Source organism: Capra hircus, chromosome 8 (genome assembly GCF_001704415.2).
Source record: "Capra hircus breed San Clemente chromosome 8, ASM170441v1, whole genome shotgun sequence".
In the NCBI taxonomy this organism is placed as follows: domain Eukaryota; kingdom Metazoa; phylum Chordata; class Mammalia; order Artiodactyla; family Bovidae; genus Capra; species Capra hircus.
Genome location: NC_030815.1, coordinates 84698677 through 84716677, shown reverse-complemented (window position 1 = coordinate 84716677; position 18001 = coordinate 84698677). Strand labels below are relative to the sequence as shown.

The window sequence follows — 18001 nt, the reverse complement described above, 5'->3', positions numbered from 1 at the left end:
AGAATAGGAATTCTTTTGAATTTTCAAAAATACAAAATTCCTTGGCCATACACTTCAATTAAAAAAAAGAAAAAAACTATCAGTTGTCCTCTCTGTACTCTTACTTGTTAATAATGTAGAACTGACAGGAAATAAAATGCTTTTCATTGCTGAAAAAAAGATAGAGAAAGGGGATCACCTGAGATTCCAAGCAAGGAGTGCTAGAGATGGGAAGGAGAACAGGTCCCCAGTAATGCACATTCCTAAACTGCTACATAGATAAGAAGCGGCCAGCTGGGCAGATCTGGGCAGAGTTGTGATGGATGGCCCCTTGGACATCTCCCAGTCTATGTCCCCATCTCACGTTGCCTGGTCACTGGGAATGCTAGAGTTTGCAACCCCTGTCCTGGCCTTTGGAGGCTGGTGGGCTCTCTGCAAAGGTCATGAGGGGCCCTAGCTGCATCTGCAGGCAGGAGATGATCAGGAGGAGCCATAGCCGGCCCACTAAGGCTATGAGGGGCAATAAATGAGACAGCCTAGGCACCAGAGGCCCCTGGCTGCAACCACACAGGACAGTTGACTCCAGCAAGGTAGGGTCCAGTTGGGGTTGGAATCAAGGTCAAGCAGAGACCTCACCACCATAGTCAGATCCAAGGGGCAGCAGCATGGTGCTATACTTACAGGTGGACTTCCCGTGGGTTTTCTCACAGTTTGGGCAGTGGTATATGTCGATGTCTGGGGCCTCCTCCTCTTCTACTCCAACACAGCTGAAATGGAGGAGAAACAGATTATCACCAGCAGCCAGCAACTCCTTAAGTGCCTCCCCTGCAAAGCTCGGCAACACATCAGGAGAAAGGGAAGGTGGTATGAGGGCAGTTGGGGCAGAGTACGTGTGGCGACAGTAACTCACAGGGGTGGGATGGGGGGCTCAAAATGGAGAGAGAGGGCCAAGGAAGGCCTCACCATGTATGACTAGGAGAGGCAGAGGGGACTGTCCAGACTTTAGGCTTGCCTCCAAGAGAGCCATCACCACCTGTCACCACAGAGTCCAGAGAGGCTGAGGCAGGAGGCGGGAGGTGGGGTGTCTCAGAGCCCAGGCATTCCCATCATTTCACCATAGACAGGCTGCAGCCATGGGCAGGGCCCCTCTGGACACCATGAAGAGGATTGCTGTAAGTCACCTTCCCCAGGGAGCTGTACCATGGTGCTAGGACAACTAGACATCAGAAGGGCAAAACTGAATTACCTCACACCACACACAAAATTAACTGAAAATGGATTCAGTTCAGCTCAGTTCAGTCACTCAGTCATGTCCGACTCTTTGCGACCCCATGAATGGCAGCACACCAGGCCTCCCTGTCCATCACCAACTCCCGGAGTTCACTCAAACTCACATCCATTGAGTCAGTGATGCCATCCAGCCATCTCATCCTCTGTCGTCCCCTTTTCCTCCTGCCCCCAATCCCTCCCAGCATCAGAGTCTTTTCCAATGAGTCAACTCTTTGCATGAGGTGGCCAAAGTACTGGAGTTTACAATCTAAATATGAGAGCTAAAACTATAACACTCTTAGAAGAAAACACAGGGGTGAATCTTCATGACCATGGATTTGGGCATGGATAGGACGAGCCTGGTAGGCTGCAGTCCATGGGATCGTGAAGAGTTGGACACAACTGAGTGACTTCACTTTCACTTTTCACTTTCATGAACTGGAGAAGAAAATGGCAACCCACTCCAGTGTTCTTGCCTGGAGAATCCCAGGGATGGGGAAGCCTGGTGGGCTGCCGTCTATGGGGTCGCACAGAGTCGGACACAACTGAAGCGACTTAGCAGCAGCAGCAGCAGCAGCAGCAGCAGGACATCAAAAGTACAAGCAACAACGAGAAGGAAATGGCAGTCCACTCCAGGATTCTCACCTGGGAAATCTCATGGACAGAGAAACCTGGCAGGCTATGTCCATGGGGTCACAAAAGAATCGGATATGACTTAGTGACTAAAGAAGACCATGCTAAAAATATTTTCAAGAATAAAAGATATTTTCTTACCTCCTCTGCTGCTTTAAAAATAGCATTTAAAAAAAGGTAAAATTAATATGCCCAAACATTGTGAATAAAAGACAAAGTAACTAAAAGTTAAAAAAAAAAAGTACAAGCAACAAAAGGAAAAAGAGATAAATTGGACATCATTAAAATTTAGAACTTTTCTGCATTAAAGGACATCAAGAAAGTGAAAAGGCTTTTCACTGTACAGAATGAGAGAAAATATCTGAAATCGTAATCCTAATAAGGGTCTATCACTGAAATGAATAAAGAACTTCACAACTCAACAACAAAAAAGACAAATCAATTTTAAAATGGTCACAGGTCCCAAATAGAAATTTCTCCAAAGAAATACAAATGGCCAACAAGCTCATGAAGACATGCTCTACATCGTTAGTCATCTGGATGCCACTGAAATGCAAATCAAAACCATGAGATACAACTGCACATTCACTAGGATGGCTATAGTTGAAAAAAAGAAAATGGGAAAAGAGCCAGGACTGGTGAGGATGCAAAGAAATTAGAACACTCTCATATCACAGGGCTTTCCTAGTGGCTCAGATAGTAAAGAAACTGCCTGCAATGCAGGAGACCCGGGTTCGATCTCTGGGTCGGGAAGATCCCCTGGAGAAGGGAACAGCAACCCTCTCTAGTATTCTTGCCTGGAGAAGTCCATGGACAGAAGAGAATGGCAGGCTACAGCCCACAGGGGTCACAAAGAGTCAGACACAACTGAGTGACTTTTACAATGGTTTACATATCACAGGTAGGAATGTGAAATGGTACAATTTCTATGTAAAAACAGTATGGCAGTTCCTCAAAAAGTTAAACATAAAAGTATCAGATAACCCAGCAATTCCACTCCAAAGTATAGACCCAAAAGAACTAAGAACAGTTTCTTAGACAAATCCTTGTACACAAATATTCACAGCAGCGGTAGTCACAATAACCAAAAGATGGAGGCAACCCAAACGTCCATTAACTGATGAATGGATAAACAAATTGCAATGCTGCCATACAACGAAGTACTATTCAGCCTTAAAAAGGAAAGAGGGGCTGATACACACTACAACAAAGATGAACCAGAAAAGCACTGTGCTGAGCAAAGGAAGCCAGATACAGAAAGAAACATACTGAGATTCCATTCAGATGACTACACCCAGCATAGGTAAACATAGGTAGAAAGACAGAGACCTACCGGTCGCGCCACTGCACTTCCAATTCCCAGTTTCCTCCAATGGACTCTGTTACCAGCAGCTCCTCCCAACTCCCCCTTTTCCTCTATAAAAGGATGGTCCTCTCCTTTGTTCCCTGGACTTGCCTGTGCTCACCAGAGACTGCATGTCTCAAACCGTTAACTCTTTGTTGTGCCTGAATAAACCCATTTTGCTGGTAAAATAGCTGGCTGTGTTATTAGTTTAGAGGAACAGTGCATACTGCATGTCCACACCGGGCAGTGGCTCTAGGCTACTTCTCACTGGCAGCTCCTGGAGCTCACAAACGCTGAGGGTGGCAACCTCCCCTGAAGGGTCTGCCTCTGTCCCAGCAGAGGTCATGCATACTCACAGCCCACTGTGAACCCCTGCCTGCCCCAGGACCCAGGGACAAATGAGAAAGGCTGCAATGGTTCTGCTGCAAGGCCTCTGTGTGCCAGCACTGACCCTGCAGGCAGGCAGAAGGTCTCAGGTCAGATGACACAGGGTCCATTCAATAGGTCAGGAGTAAGGTATACCATTGAAGGCCCAAGGGGCTTCTCCAACATAGGCTCTAAGGGCACAGGGGGGACCACTCCCACCCAAAGGCCTCATAAGAGTTGAGTTTCAAGTCAATCAAAGGCAAGGAAACCAAAGCTCCTTAAAATACAAACCCCCCAGTTGGCATTTCTCAGGCCTACTTCCTCGGAATGGCTCCCCCAAACACCACCTGCTGGTCCCACACATCCCTGAAGCCTCATCATGCTCTGGAAGGCCCACAGCAGGGGCATCTGTGACAGATGGGGAAACTGAGATCCAGAGGTCACAGCCATGTGCACTGTGCATGTGGTTACTCCCACCCCACCCCTGGGAGCTCCCTCTTTAGAACACCACCATCTGGGGGGCACAGGTCTCATATGGGCCAGGATGGGTCTGGCTGTTTGCTGTGCTATGCAGGAAAGGCCCCGGGACTGAAAGGGAAAGTGAGAGACAAGGAAGGTGGGCCCCATTCTCCTGGGCACACCTGAGGGCTGCCCCTTACCCAGGAGAGCCACCCAGGGCTTGGGCCTCCCAGTGAGGTGACCCCAGGCAAGCCTGCCCGCTCCTAATGGGAAATACCAGCAGCAACCCCCCTCAGAGTGATGTATCACAGCCCTGTCTGTGTCCATGACCCTAACAAGGCCACCTGGCATGTGGAAATGAAGTCCCCAGATCCAGCCCACTGGCTGTACCGTGTGCAGGGGGGAACAGCCCTAATTCCCTCTTAAGGGTCCAGGGACCCACTGCCCAGTTCAAGATCCTATGTGCAGAGCACTAGACCACATCTGCTCTGTCAGGGTTGTTTACTGAAAATAGCTCGTTTATTTTATTATCTCAATGTTAAGCCTTTCTGAGTGCTCCTAAGAAATTATTTGAGATATTATAAAAAAAATCAGACCAACAGAAACATCAGAAGCATTTTTCTCGCCCCAAAGCCAGAAGGAAAGACACTGCTGTTCTGATGGAGACTGTCACCCCAACATGCACCTGGATCAATCACCTAGGTGATCATTTAGCGTGCGTGATCAATGCCATCCATGGTGAGAAGAGAAATGCAGACATATTCACATTAAGTGGCTGCTAGTGTGATGAGTCATTATTTAAAGACAAAAAAGAAGCACACTTTTCACATTAATACATACCAATCCCCTGCCTTGCTGTACTTAAGTACAGTGGGCAAGTATCAATAGTTAAAGAGCATCCAGCATGGACGTTAAGTCACTTCGGTTTTGTCTGACTCTTCGTGACCCTATGGACTGTAGCCTGCCAGGCTCCTCTGTCCATGAAATTCTCCAGGCAAGAATACTGGAGTGTGTTGCCATTTCCTCCTCTAGGGAAGCTTCCTGACCCAAGGATCGAACCTGAACCTCCTGCAGCTCTGAGCACTGCAGGTGGATTCATTACTGCTGAACCACCAAGAAGCATGTTTGAGGAAAATTCTATGTGCCTGCACATGCATGCCCTCTACAGGAACCCTGTTAAGGGCCACCTGAACCGAAGCAGCCAGACTACACTGAATTTGGAAGATACTCTCCCCATTGGAGACCCCTGCTGGCTCACAACAAGAGCTGGGCACCCAAGGACTTCTCTGGATGGACACTGGGGGCTCAGCAGGCCCAGCCTGCTAGTCCTCCTGCATCCACGGCAAGATGCCCAAGGTCCTCACCTGTCCCTGCCCCTTGTGGAACTGCAGCAAAGGCTCTCTGCAGACACAGTGAGCCAAAGAGGCAGGTGAGCAAGGTCCTTGCAGCACCCAGACCCAGACTCAGGGGCTTCTCAGTGGAAGGTGGGTATTGCCCTCCTGGGAAGCAGGCACTGGAGCTTGCCACACACTCCAGGCCCAAGCAAGGGTTCAAAGTTACCTGCTAATGGTCCAAGAGAAAAAGGAGGATGAGGGGCATCAGCTACAAGCTCGGCCCTGGACACGGCCAGGCCCAGCTGCATCTGTGTCCCCAGGATCATCACAACCACTCAAGGCAGTCCCAAGTGCAGCCTGGGAGGGTCAGCCAGGCCTCGGGCAGAGCTGGCTAGGGGAGCACACTGAGGAGAGCATGAGGGTAAGGCAGGGGAGGGGCCGAGAGAGAGGAAAAGTGAAGGCAGGTAGCTCAGGGCAGAAGGGAAAAGACCAGAAGCTGGGAGAGGTGCTGTGGGACCAAGGCAGGGGAACCGTACATAGACCTCAGAGGTTAGATGGGGACAAACGTCATTCAGGATATCCGTTCAAAAACAGAACGACAATTTCAACAGCTCTGACACCTTGGCAGAAAGACACAGGCAGCCAGATAATTGCAGCATTTGTCCTTTTTAATGGAGAAGGCAATGGCACCCCACTCTAGTACTCTTGCCTGGAAAATCCCATGGACGGAGGAGCCTGGTAGGCTGCAGTTCATGGGGTCGCGAAGAGTTGGACATAACTGCGCAACTTCACTTTCACTTTTCACTTTCATGCACTGGAGAAGGAAATGGCAACCCACTCCAGTGTTCTTGCCTGGAGAATCCCAGGGACGGCGGAGCCTGGTGGGCTGCCATCTATGGGGTCACACAGAGTCAGACACAACTGAAGCGACTTAGCAGCAGCAGCAGCAGTCCTTTTAGTGGTCCCCCAAGCACCCCACAGGCCATATGCCTTCTTAAAGGACAGGAAGTTGTGAGGGCCAAATCCAGCCTGCCCAGCCCCAGTGCCCAGAGTGGAAAGCTGTGATCCACCCAGGTGGTAGGCAGCAGGCAAAGGCACAGACTGCCAGGACCACCTAAGACATCAACATGGACCCTGCTGACCCCAGGTTCCCTACTTTGGAGAGAATCCAGGCCATCAGCACCCAGGACCCCAGGTCCCTAGGAGAAGGCTGAAATGAATGAGTGATGTTTCTACTGCATTTTCAGGGGCTCATGACCTGGTGAGGCTGGGGACTGGTTTGATCTGAGCTCCCAGGGACCTCAGCATGACAGAAAGTCTACCCCAAACAAATGTTAAGTTCATTTGGTCCCCAGAGTTCAGTAAGTAGAAAGACAACAGAATTTTCAAAGACAGAGGTGAGTGGGAGATAAGATACCAAAGATAACCAAGAAAAAGGGAAATGAGGAGTTTGATGCTGCAGATTTCAGACACTTTCAAAGGTGGCAAAATCAGATCAGAAATGCCAAAGTGGCCATCAACCCTCCAGGAAGTCCTGCTTCCAAGAAAGCCTGGGTTCCCTGTTCTTTGTGCAAAATCCAAAACTACCCCTTGGAGATGCTCCGGTTGGGAGACCAAGGGCCAAGGGGGATCAAGAGAGGAACAGCTCTTCTATGGCCATCCCACAGGAAGCCCAGCTCTGCTGGCCAGTAGGATGACTTCCAGTAACATGTTCTAGAATCCTACCCCCAAGCATGCAGGGTATGACCTCGTGGTAATGGCCCTGCCAGAGGAGTTCCCCAGGGCACAGGCTCCTGGCCCGGCCTGGGCACCCCACCACTCTCCTCTGCTCAGTCTTAGAGAATCAAGGTTGGAATTTTCTCATGAATCCAAAATTAGACTGCATTGTGGTTTTTTCCTATTGTGTTGTCAAGGATGTTGATTTACCGTAAATCACAACTTCTGTAACACTGTTTTGATTTTTTTAAGTTAGAGGAGGAGCCTCAAAAAAAGAAGGTGGCCCCTTTTAATTCCAGAGGGAAGGTGGAGCCCCCGCACTGTGAAGCACCAAGGTCAGAGGTGGCACAGCTGATGTGTCAATAATGGTCATGGCACGTGGGGCCACTTGGACTCATCCTGCCCATGGAGAAACTAACAAGGGAAGAAGCCTCCCCAGATACAGTCGTGTGTGCCCAGGTTTAAAAAAGGTTTCCATCCTTTGGGCCAGTAATTCCACAATCTCAAACCTAGTATAAGGCAGAAAGTAGAAATGCACAGATTGACATGCAAGATGGTCCACCCCGTGATTATTCACAATAGCGAAAAATTAAAAACAGTAAACTTTTCAAGCCAGGAGGTCAGAGATCCAGGTCACGCTATGCTCACACAGCAGGATATCACACAGTCATCAAAACTCAGGTTTTACACATTTTTGAGTTTATGTGTTTACAACGCGCAGACATTAAAACTACAGCCCTGGGACACAGTAACTCAAGAGGGCTCCACACTGGTGCCAGGCAGTGGCATGCCTGTTTCCTCTTTACACTTTTCTGTACTTGCCTAAATCACTGAAATGAGTGTGTATTTCTTTTCATAACAAGTAGCAAAAGTCTTGCTTTATTCAGAAGATCAGAACAGTGTCCCTTCCTAGCTCACCTCCTCCACATTTCTCAGGTCTTGGTATCCCGCTGAGAAGGGTTCCTGAGCTGTCTACCCTGCCACAAGGCTAGGACACCCATCTCAGAGCCCCTGGGTTTCCCTTGGGAGCCTGGCGGAGGGACGAGCCCACGCTGCAGACAACAAGGAGAGGCAGGGTGGGTGGATACTGCATGGAAGCCTGGGGGGGCCAGGGAGCCCCAGAAGGCCTGGGGGTGCTCAGTGATTCCCCTCATGATGACTTTATCCTATACCAAGCCCCCCCATTTCAGGGCCATCCCCTTCCTCCTGCATTCTCCCACATTCCTGCCTGCAGTCTCCAGAAGGTGCCCAGAAACAGGTCACTGGCCCATTTCCACATGACAAAGCCATAGGGACCACAACTCAGTTACAAGTCTGCTTCAAGATGGCCACCAGCCACATATCATCAAACTTAAGGTGGTTCTTTAGACCCTAATCACGTGAGCAACCATTCACTGAGTGCCCAGCCACTAGTCCAGGAGCCACACACCCTCCACACAACAGGGGAGAAATCATAGTGGGAGAAGGGATTGGACACCTTCAGAGCCATACAGGGGCTCAAGACAGTGTGTCTGGTGCTCCCAAGATGCTCCCAGGCAGCAGCTGTCCACAGGTTTTGTGGTTTCACCCTAAGACCCTCAGGTATGCTGTGCAAGGGGAAAACTGAGGCCCAGAGAGGCCCACATTTTCCCAGACCACACAGAAGTGGGGCAAGAGCAGGTGAGGTCAGCCAGGTCTATCTGCACCCCACACCTCGTATGCACCTCAGAAGCCCTCACAGCTCCCAGTCAGCCAAGGCCTGCTGTGCAGAAGCGGGTAGCAAACACTCTTTCACAGAAGGAGGTGGGGGAGCAATAAGGATTTGACCCCTGGTGCAGCTGAGCCCTCAAAGGACAAGTTCATAAAGAGGAACAGGAAAGAGGAAACAACCAGACCTGGCCCAGCTAGAAGAGCCTGCCAGTGGGTTGCCTGGGTGCCTGGGATGACAGAGTGCCAGCCATGGCCTGGGGGGCAGCGGAAGGTGACACTGCGCCACAGAGGAGGGTCTCACTCCCAACTCTGGAAGGGAGTCAGCCTGAGGACTCGGTATATCAGAACCCCCAAGGGTCACACATGCAGATGATACCACTCTAATGGCAGAAAGCAAAGAGGAAATAAAGGGCCTCTTGATGAGGGTGAAAGAGGAGAGTGAAAAAGCTAGCTTAAAACTCAGCAATCAAAAAACTAAGATCATGGCATCTGGTCCCATCACTTCATGGCAAATAGAGGGGGAAAAGCGGAAGCAATGACAGATTTTTTCCTTCTTGGGCTCCAAAATCACTGTGGATGGTGACTGCAGCCATGAAATTTAAAAAATGCTCGCTTGCTCCTTGGAAGGAACGCTCTGACAAACCTAGACAGCATATTGAACCTCAGAAACATCACTTTGCTGACAAAGGTCCGTAGAGTCAAAGCTATGGTTTTTCCAGTAGTCATGTACAGATGTGAGAGTTGGACCATAAAGAAGGCTGCACACCAAAGAACTGATGCTTTCAAACTGTGGTGCTGGAGAAGACTCTTGAGAGTCCCTTGGACTGCAAGGAGATCCAACCAGTCCATCCTAAAGGAGATCAACCCTGAATATTCATTGGAAGGACTGATGCTGAAGCTCCAATATCTCGGCCACCTGATGTGAAGAGCCGACTCACTGGAAAAAGAGCCTGACTGGGAAAGACTGAAGGCAGGAGGAGAAGAGGATGGCAGAGGATGAGATGGTTAGACAGTATCACCGATTCAATGGACGTGAACTTGGGCAAACTCCAGGAGATAGTCAGGGACAGGGAGGCCTGGCATGCTGCAGTCCACGGGGGCGCAAAGTGCTGGATATCACTTAGAGACTGAACAACAACAAGGGTCACGCAGACCATGTGGCTTCCATCTGGACCTTGTCGGGACCCAGTTACAGAGCAATGACAGAGCCTTGGTGGGGGCAGGTCTGTCTGCTGAGCCCAGATGTAGACTCGTAGAAAAAAACCTAGGCAGGTATTATCAGAAGCCACTACATTTGGGGGTGGCTATTACATAGTCACAGATAACTAAGGCTGTAGGGAGGGACTGAATACTCAGAAGAAATGAAAAGAGGTTCCAGAACGTGAAGGACAATTGTTCTCCTAGCCCCTGCCGGGGAGGCAGGTAAGCTCAGAAAGGATTGTATGTACAATGCCCAGCGCCATACCTGGCACAATGCAAGGACCTGCAAAGAGAGTTTACTGCTTGCTGAAGTCAGCACCACCTTCACAGTCATAATCACCATCATCATCACTACAATCATCACCATCATGGTCAACACCATCATCAGTATCAACTCCACCATCACCATCACCATCATGGTCACTACAGTCATCACCATCATGATCAACACCATCACCGCTATCATCACCACCATCACCTTCATCATCACTGTTATCATTTTCTCCTGATGAGCTGATGGATCATGACACAAGCTCTCCCTTCTGTCAGCAAGTGGCTGAGAAAGAGCAAAAACTCCAGTGCAAAACAAAGAATCTGCATGGAAAGAATGTCAACATCTACTCCTATTCCCATATGTCATGTCCACTCCTCCAGGACTCAGAGGTGAATGGACTCCAGCCCATCCCTCCCTGTCTCCAAGGAGAGAATAAGGGGCCAGTGGCCTCTGCTCAGCTGAGACCCACCCCGTCATGCTCACAGCTTTTCCTTCCTGGCTGTAATGTCTTTGTTAGTGATTTTCCACACTTCCCTCAGCAGGATGGGGCACCCAGGGGAATATAAGCTTCCAAGGGGATGAAAGATATCGGGAATGGAAGCCATGGGGGACAACGCCATGGGGCGGGGGAATAGAAGCCATAGGCAGACATGCTGGATAGGAGTCTCCCTCATTCTCCAAGCCAACGCGAGAGCACCACCCACAGCAATCTGGAGGAAGCACCATTGTAGGGGAAGAAACTCCTCTCTCCCATTCAAAGGTTTAAACAAGGTGGGTCGTGACCTTATAAACTGATGTCGCTCACTCTAACGGGTGGAGGCACAGGACAAGGTCCTCCATGCTCACATACCTCTTCTGCCAGCCACCATGAGGCAAGTGACTCATGCCCCTAGTCTCCTTCATCCGGTATAAGCGCAAAGGCAGTGCGAGGGGCAGTGAGAGGATTCACAGGACAGAGAGGAGCGGGGTCGGAGGAGAAAGCACAAGGGCCTGGGAAGGGTCCCAAGTGAGGCAGGTGCAGCCTTGGGGAGTCTACACACAGGTGCCACTCTGGGACGGACAGGACCCTCCCCGGCGAAGGTGAGAGACAGGCAGAGGCAGACAGGCAACAGTATGCTGTCCACGCCATGCCACCATCACCTGGGAGGGCTCTCCCAACCCGCTTCCCATTTGGAAATTTTAAACCCTACAGAAAAATTGCAATGGATACCTGTGTTCCCTTCACTCAGGTTCTCCAATGGTTAACAATTCCCCTCATATCTCTGTAGTTTCTTTTTTTTTTTTTCTGAAACATTTGAAAATCTGTTACAGACATGAGGACTGGCCCCCTAATTCATCACCCTGCAGTCTCCTAAGAACTGAGCTGTCTCCACCATAACCACAACATCAAAGTTAACACCATAAGACATATCCTAAAGCACGTGTCTACATATCCATATTTTCCCAGTTGTCTCAACAACATTCCTCACAGCTGTTTGTATTTGACCCCAGATCACACATGGCACCAGCTGCCCAGCCTCTGGCTCCTGAAATGGGGGTGTTGCTGTGTGTGCTTAGGTGCTCAGTTGTGTCCGACTTTGTGACCCCATGGACTGTAGCCCGTTAGGCTCCTCTCTGTCCATGGGGATTCTCCAGGCAAGAATACTATAGTGGGTTGCCATGCCCTCTTCCAGGGGATCTTTCCAAGCCAGGGATCAAACTCAGGTCTCCCGCGTTGCAGGCGGATTCTGGATAACCAGCTGAGTTACTAGGGAAGCCCTAAATGGGGGTAGGGGTGCTATTTTTCTTTGGTGCTATTGCCTTTTGCAGGCTCCAGGCCAGTGGTCTCCTATGTACACTGCGTTCTGGACTGCCTGGTGTTTCTGCACGACCACACCTGAGCTGCATTTCTGACACAGGTGCCCCATGGGGAGCGCTGGCATAGATCACAGGCTTGAGTCAAGCTGTGCCCCCATGGGTCAAGCTGTGCCCCCATGGACACGCAGACTGGAGTCTCTTGGGTGGGACAGGCCTACTACCTGGTCAAAAAGAAGGGACTCTGTGGGATGGGGTGGAGGGGGGGTCACTCTGTTGCCCCAGCAATGTCTGACCTACAGCCTCAGTGTCCAGGGCTGACCCAGTTATTGCCCTGGGTTTTCCACTTAACAATATGTCCTGGCAAATATATTGTCTTGGCAATATGTCTAGACAACTTTTGGGAAGGCTTTGATGATCTGGACCCCAAGCCCCACCTAACTTACTGGATCAGGCCCATTTGTAAAGACAAGCTGGGGCCTAGGAGCTGCGAGAGCAGGGCCTATTTTAGGAAGCCAGGTGGGGCCAAGCCTATGCTCTTTTCAGCTCTCACCTGGGGTTTCTGTGAGCCATGGGGGCTATAACTTCCTTCACTGGGGCTATAACCTCTTGCAGAAAAGCAGGCCACATGCACAGCATGAGTCCCAGGCTCGCTCCTGGTCAGCATCCTTGGCCCTCAGCCATGGCCTCTGCCCAGGTGCCAGCTTTACCTAGGAATTCACTGCTCAACCTCATTTCTTGACTATATTTGCTAAAGGAAAACCCCTAGAGCAACTGACTGGAGGAAACCACAGATGGAGCAGACCCCCTCCACGTGAGACATAAGTCACTTATCCTCCATGAACCCTGTTACTCAGCACTAAGCAAACTGCTTTGCCCAGCGCATCTCCAAAGTCCCAACAGCGCTAAAATTCCACGACCTAGAAACTTACAGGCAGCCCCGTCCCAGAGGAAGCAGGGAAGTCCTTGACTTCCAGTCAGCCCAGAGACTCCAGTACAGAACAGCACTGAGCAGATACCCCTCAACCCTGAGCAAACAAGAACAGGAGGGGACCACAGGGAGGTCAGCACTTAAGGTCCCATGATGCTCATGCAGAGTTAGCTAACACAATCCTCCTAAGGGCTGCCTTCTTAAAATCTTACCCCTAAAGCACATAAAAGTACAAAACCACATCTGCAGGTTTTGCGTAGGTAAGTATTTGTTGGAGAGAAGCAGGACACAGAGGCTCCTGACACTAATTAATTAACCAAGGCCACAGCAGGGCTGGGTCATGGGCCCCGAGGGAAACCTGGCCCTTCCCACACCCCACAGAGATGCAGCTGAGGGGAACACCTCCCCACGTCCCTGAACGGGTGCCCTGCTTCTGGCCTCAGGGACACAAAAATCCAAATAACTCCAAACAATGAACAGCAGCACCAGGAGTAAAAAATATCAAGTACCCAAATCAATGGCAGCTTTCCACGGAGTGCTATGTGCCTCGGGGAGACCTCAGTTTAGGTCTGGACCACATGTCAAGAATGGTGGAAACAGTAGGAAGACTTTTTGCAGGGAAAAAAAGAACAGTGAAACTGCCTGACCAGTGACTCAAATCATGGCTTTAAGTAAACAACTGACAGAAAAGGACAAAGTGGTTTCTCAAGTATGGAAAGGAATGCAACAGCACTTGTAGTAAGACATGCAAACTAAAACCGCAAGGCTTCCCACCTATTAGCCGGCACAGCCCTAAGGCGCTGGACAGCACTTGGTGTGGTGACACTGCAGGCAGACAAGCATTCTATGTCTCCGCGAAAACACACACTGGCAAAGCCTCTAGGTGGGAGCTGCCGATACTGAGAACGTGTGCATCCTGTCTGCAACCCTCTTCCAAGAATGCACAGGTACACTAGCGAAGGTGTGCACAGGGCACTGACTGCAGCAGCAGCCAGGTCCCCATCCAGGGGAGACTTAGGCAAATGTCTGGAGCGCCAAGAAATACAAACTCTACACTTGCTAGCTGAGCAATCTCCAGGATATACTGTGCAGCAAAGAGCACAAGTTTCAGGAGAGGGCAGGGCACACACTCATTTTGGAGGGCACTGAAGGAAATTAAAAGATGCTTACTCTTTGGAAGGAAAGTTATGACCAACCTGGACAGCATATTAAAAAGCAGAGACATTACTTTGCCAACAAAGGTCCATCTAGCCAAGGCTACGGTTTTTCCAATAGTCACATATGGATGTGAGAGTTGGACTATAAAGAAAGCTGAGCACAGAGGAATTGATGCTTTTGAACTGTGGTGTTGGAGAAGACTCTTGAGAGTCCCCCGGACTGCAAGGAGATCCAACCAGTCCATCATAAAGGAGATCAGTCCTGGGTGTTTATTGGAAGGACTGATGTTGAAGCTCAAACTCCAGTACTTTGTCCACCTGATGCGAAGAGCTGACTCATTTGAAAAGACCTTGATGCTGGGAAAGATTGAGGGCAGGAGGAGAAGGGAAGGACAGAGGATGAGATGGCTGGATGGCATCACCAACTCAATGTACACGAGTCTGGGTAAACTCCAGGGTTGGGGATGGACAAGGAGGCCTGGCGTGCTGCAGTTCATGGGGTCGCAAAGAGTCAGACACGACTGAGCGACTGAACTGAACTGAACTGAAGGAAATGCAAACACATGCTCCTCTGTAATCAGAATGTTCTGGAAAGACTCAGAAACTGAACCCCAGTGGCGAGCTTTGGAGAAGCCTGGTGGTCAGTAGGGAGGGGACAGACTTGTCACTGAAGACAAGTTTTTTCCTGTGTGTGCTGCGCTACTGCTGCTAAGTCGTTTCAGTCGTGTCCGACTCTGTGCGACCCCATAGGCAGCAGCCCACCAGGCTCCTCCATCCATGGGATTCTCCAGGCAAGAGTACTGGATTGGGGTGCCATCGCCTTCGCTGTTTCTTGTGTGTACATATTGCTATCTCCGTTTAAACATTATAAAAAACAACTGTAATCCCAATAAACTGATTTGATTCACATCAGAGCTATTTGAATTTCTTAAGTATATACAAATAAACTTTTAAAGAAATACTCTTCTGACTCTTGAAAATAAATCTGCATAGAATGTGGGTCATAAACAAGCGCTGGCGTGTGCTTATGGTATGTGCTCAGAACTTTCTGAGAGCTGCTTGAAGCAGGTAGGAATTAAAGGCTCTTGTAGCATCAAAAATGAACATACTCTCAGCAAAAATCCACCCCATCCAGCCTCTCATTTGTGAGACAAGGACATTAAGGCCAAGTATGGTCAGCCGGCCTGCCCACCCTGCTTTAATTCCTTTAACAAATCTCGTTTAGCATTGTTCTGGGACACGGCGGGAAGCGGGCTGCCCAGTGCACAGGGACAGCCTTCCCTGACACAGCTCTAAGGACACAACAGAAGCCTGGCGCTCACAGGTCTCCACGCGGCAGGCCCTCAGACACCCACCACATGTCTGCACGGTGGGGATCTGAGGGTCATCCAGAACAGCCCGCCAAGTGGGCCCTCACTGTGCAGAGCGGACACTGCACGTGGGCCACAGGGCAAAGCGGGCAAGTGCAGCTCAGCTCAGTGAGCAACGGAGATGAGGACACCACAGCCCAAGGCTGAACAGGCCCATGGGGGCACCTTGGATGTGCACTGAGCTCTGGCAGATCTCACAACTGTTCAAGAAAACCTAGGAATGCGCATCTTTATGTGACCAGTGAACCACTGAAGGTACTCAGTCGTGTTTGACTCTTCGCGATCCCATGGACTGTAGCCTACTAGGCTCCTCCATCCATGGAATTTTCCAGGCAAGAGTACTGGAGTGGGTTGCCATTTCTTTCTCCAGGGGATCTTCCTGACCCAGGGATCAAACCCAGGTCTCCTGCATTGCAGGCAGATGCTTTACCGTCTGAGCCACCAGGGAACTCATTATTTTAGTATGTTGTAGCTAATGGAACTGTTTTTGAAAACCCTGTGTGGACCAACATCATGGGCCCTGCACACACCTGTGGTCCAGTGGGCAGTTTGCAAGCCCCACCCCTACCCCAGACACAAGGTCAGAAAGTACCCCCTTGCTCTGGGCAGCTGAGCCCAGCTGAGGCCCTCCTGCACAGCCCAGTGTCAGGGTAGTGAGAGGTGCCACTGGCCTCTGAGGCCTTCCAGGGATGTCCTTGACCAGGCCTCAGCGATGTCTGGGGCAGCAATCACTCCTTTCCCACCAGCATGGGGTCTGCACATATTCTGGCTGAAAGGCAGTACAGCAGCAAAGGGACTGCATCTGTCCTGGGAGACTCGGGGCCTGGAGCTACCCTGGGACACTGACCTGCAGAACTAACAGCACAGCTGGTATGTGGAAAGCCACGACACCGGGATGCCAAGAGTCCTAGTCTGACCCAGGCCTGCAGCAGCATCATGGTGAGCAGGATGGAGGAGGGTGGCTGGGGGGGCTGCCCCTCTGGGCCTCTCTCAGCCTCAGTGTCCATAAACTACTGCAAGAAAACCTACTTTTCAGCTACCCCAGGTCAGGAGAGATGAAAAAACTCACAAACTAAAGTACCCAACAAGAGGGGAGCTGTTTACTTTCCACCTATCAGATCATTATGCATCCAAAGGTTTGTTACTGACAGTGACACGCTTTGCCCCAATACAGGAAGCAGCACACTGAGTCATCCCGACATCCACAAACAAGAGAGACAGGAGGGAGGCTACTGGGAACAGCGGTTACAAGCGAGCATCACTGGACAGGGGACAGCTTTCTTGTCTTTAAAATGTTTTTTTGAACAAAAAAATAAGCATATTAAAGGCAAAAAAAAAAAACAGTCTGAAGAAACAGAGAAAGCATGAGATATGAGAGAGATAGAAAGCAGGGATGTTGGAATTATCAGATAAGGAATTAAAATAACTATGATTACTGGCGGCTCAGATGGTAAAGCATCTGCCCGCAATGCGGGAAACCCAGGTTCAATCCCTGGGTTGGGAAGATCTCCTGGAGAAGGAAACGGCAACCCACTCCAGTACTCTTGCCTGGAGAATCCCACGGATGGAGGAGCCTGGTAGGCTACAGTCCATGGGGTCGCAAAGAGTCGGACACGACTGAGCAACTTCACTTTCACTTATGATTACTATATGGGCTTCCCTGGTGGTTTAGGTGGTAAAGAATCTGCCTGCAATATGGGAGACCTGTGTTCAATCCCTGGGTCGGGAAGAACCCTAGGAGGAGAGCCTGGCAACCCACTCCAGTACTCTTGCCTGGAGAATCCCCAGGAACAGAGGAGCCTGGCAGGCTACAGTCCATGGGGTCACAAAGAGCTGGACACGACTGAAGCGACTAAGCACAGCACATGATTACTATGTTAAGGGTTTTAATGGAATAAATGGACAACATGTAAGAACAGATGGGCCATGTAAGCTCAGAGGTGGAAATCCTAAGAAAGGAACAATAGGATGTGCTAGGACACTGGTCTGATCCCTGGTCTGGGAAGACTCCACATGCCTCAGAGCAACTAAGACTATGTACCACAATTACTCAAGCCTGCATGCCCAGTCTTATTTGTCCACAATAATAACAGCAACAGTGAATTTATGGATAAGAGAAATGAACGATGGCCACATCATAGGAGATGAGAGGGAGGAATAGGGGACACTGTTGTAAGGAACTTGCGCTATCCATAAGTGGTAGAGTGTATTCGAAAGTAGACTTGGCTTAGCCATAAATATATATATTGCAAACTCAAGGGCAATCACTAAAAAAAAGTTTAAAAAGAAGTATATACTAAGAGAGGAGAAAAAACAAAATCATATAAAATGCTCAGTTAAAATCAGAGAAGGTAGAAAAAGACTGGAAGACAAAAACCAATAGAAAGGACAACAAATAGAAAAAGAAAACAAATAGATATTAATCCAACATTTTCAATAATCACTTTAAAGATCAATGGTCTGAATATACAAACCAAAAGAGACA

General features: G+C 49.8%; 1 protein-coding gene across 2 annotated transcripts in view; it reads right to left on the bottom strand.

The window, feature by feature from the left end:
* The window catches only part of PHF2 (PHD finger protein 2), an 87644-nt gene that overhangs the window by 36365 nt on the left and 33278 nt on the right, over positions 1 to 18001 (bottom strand). For both annotated transcript variants that reach the window (XM_018052505.1, XM_018052504.1), the window contains exon 2: positions 661 to 746. In XM_018052505.1, the coding sequence (XP_017907994.1) occupies positions 661 to 746 (86 nt within the window). The remainder of the gene's footprint in view (positions 1 to 660; positions 747 to 18001) is intronic.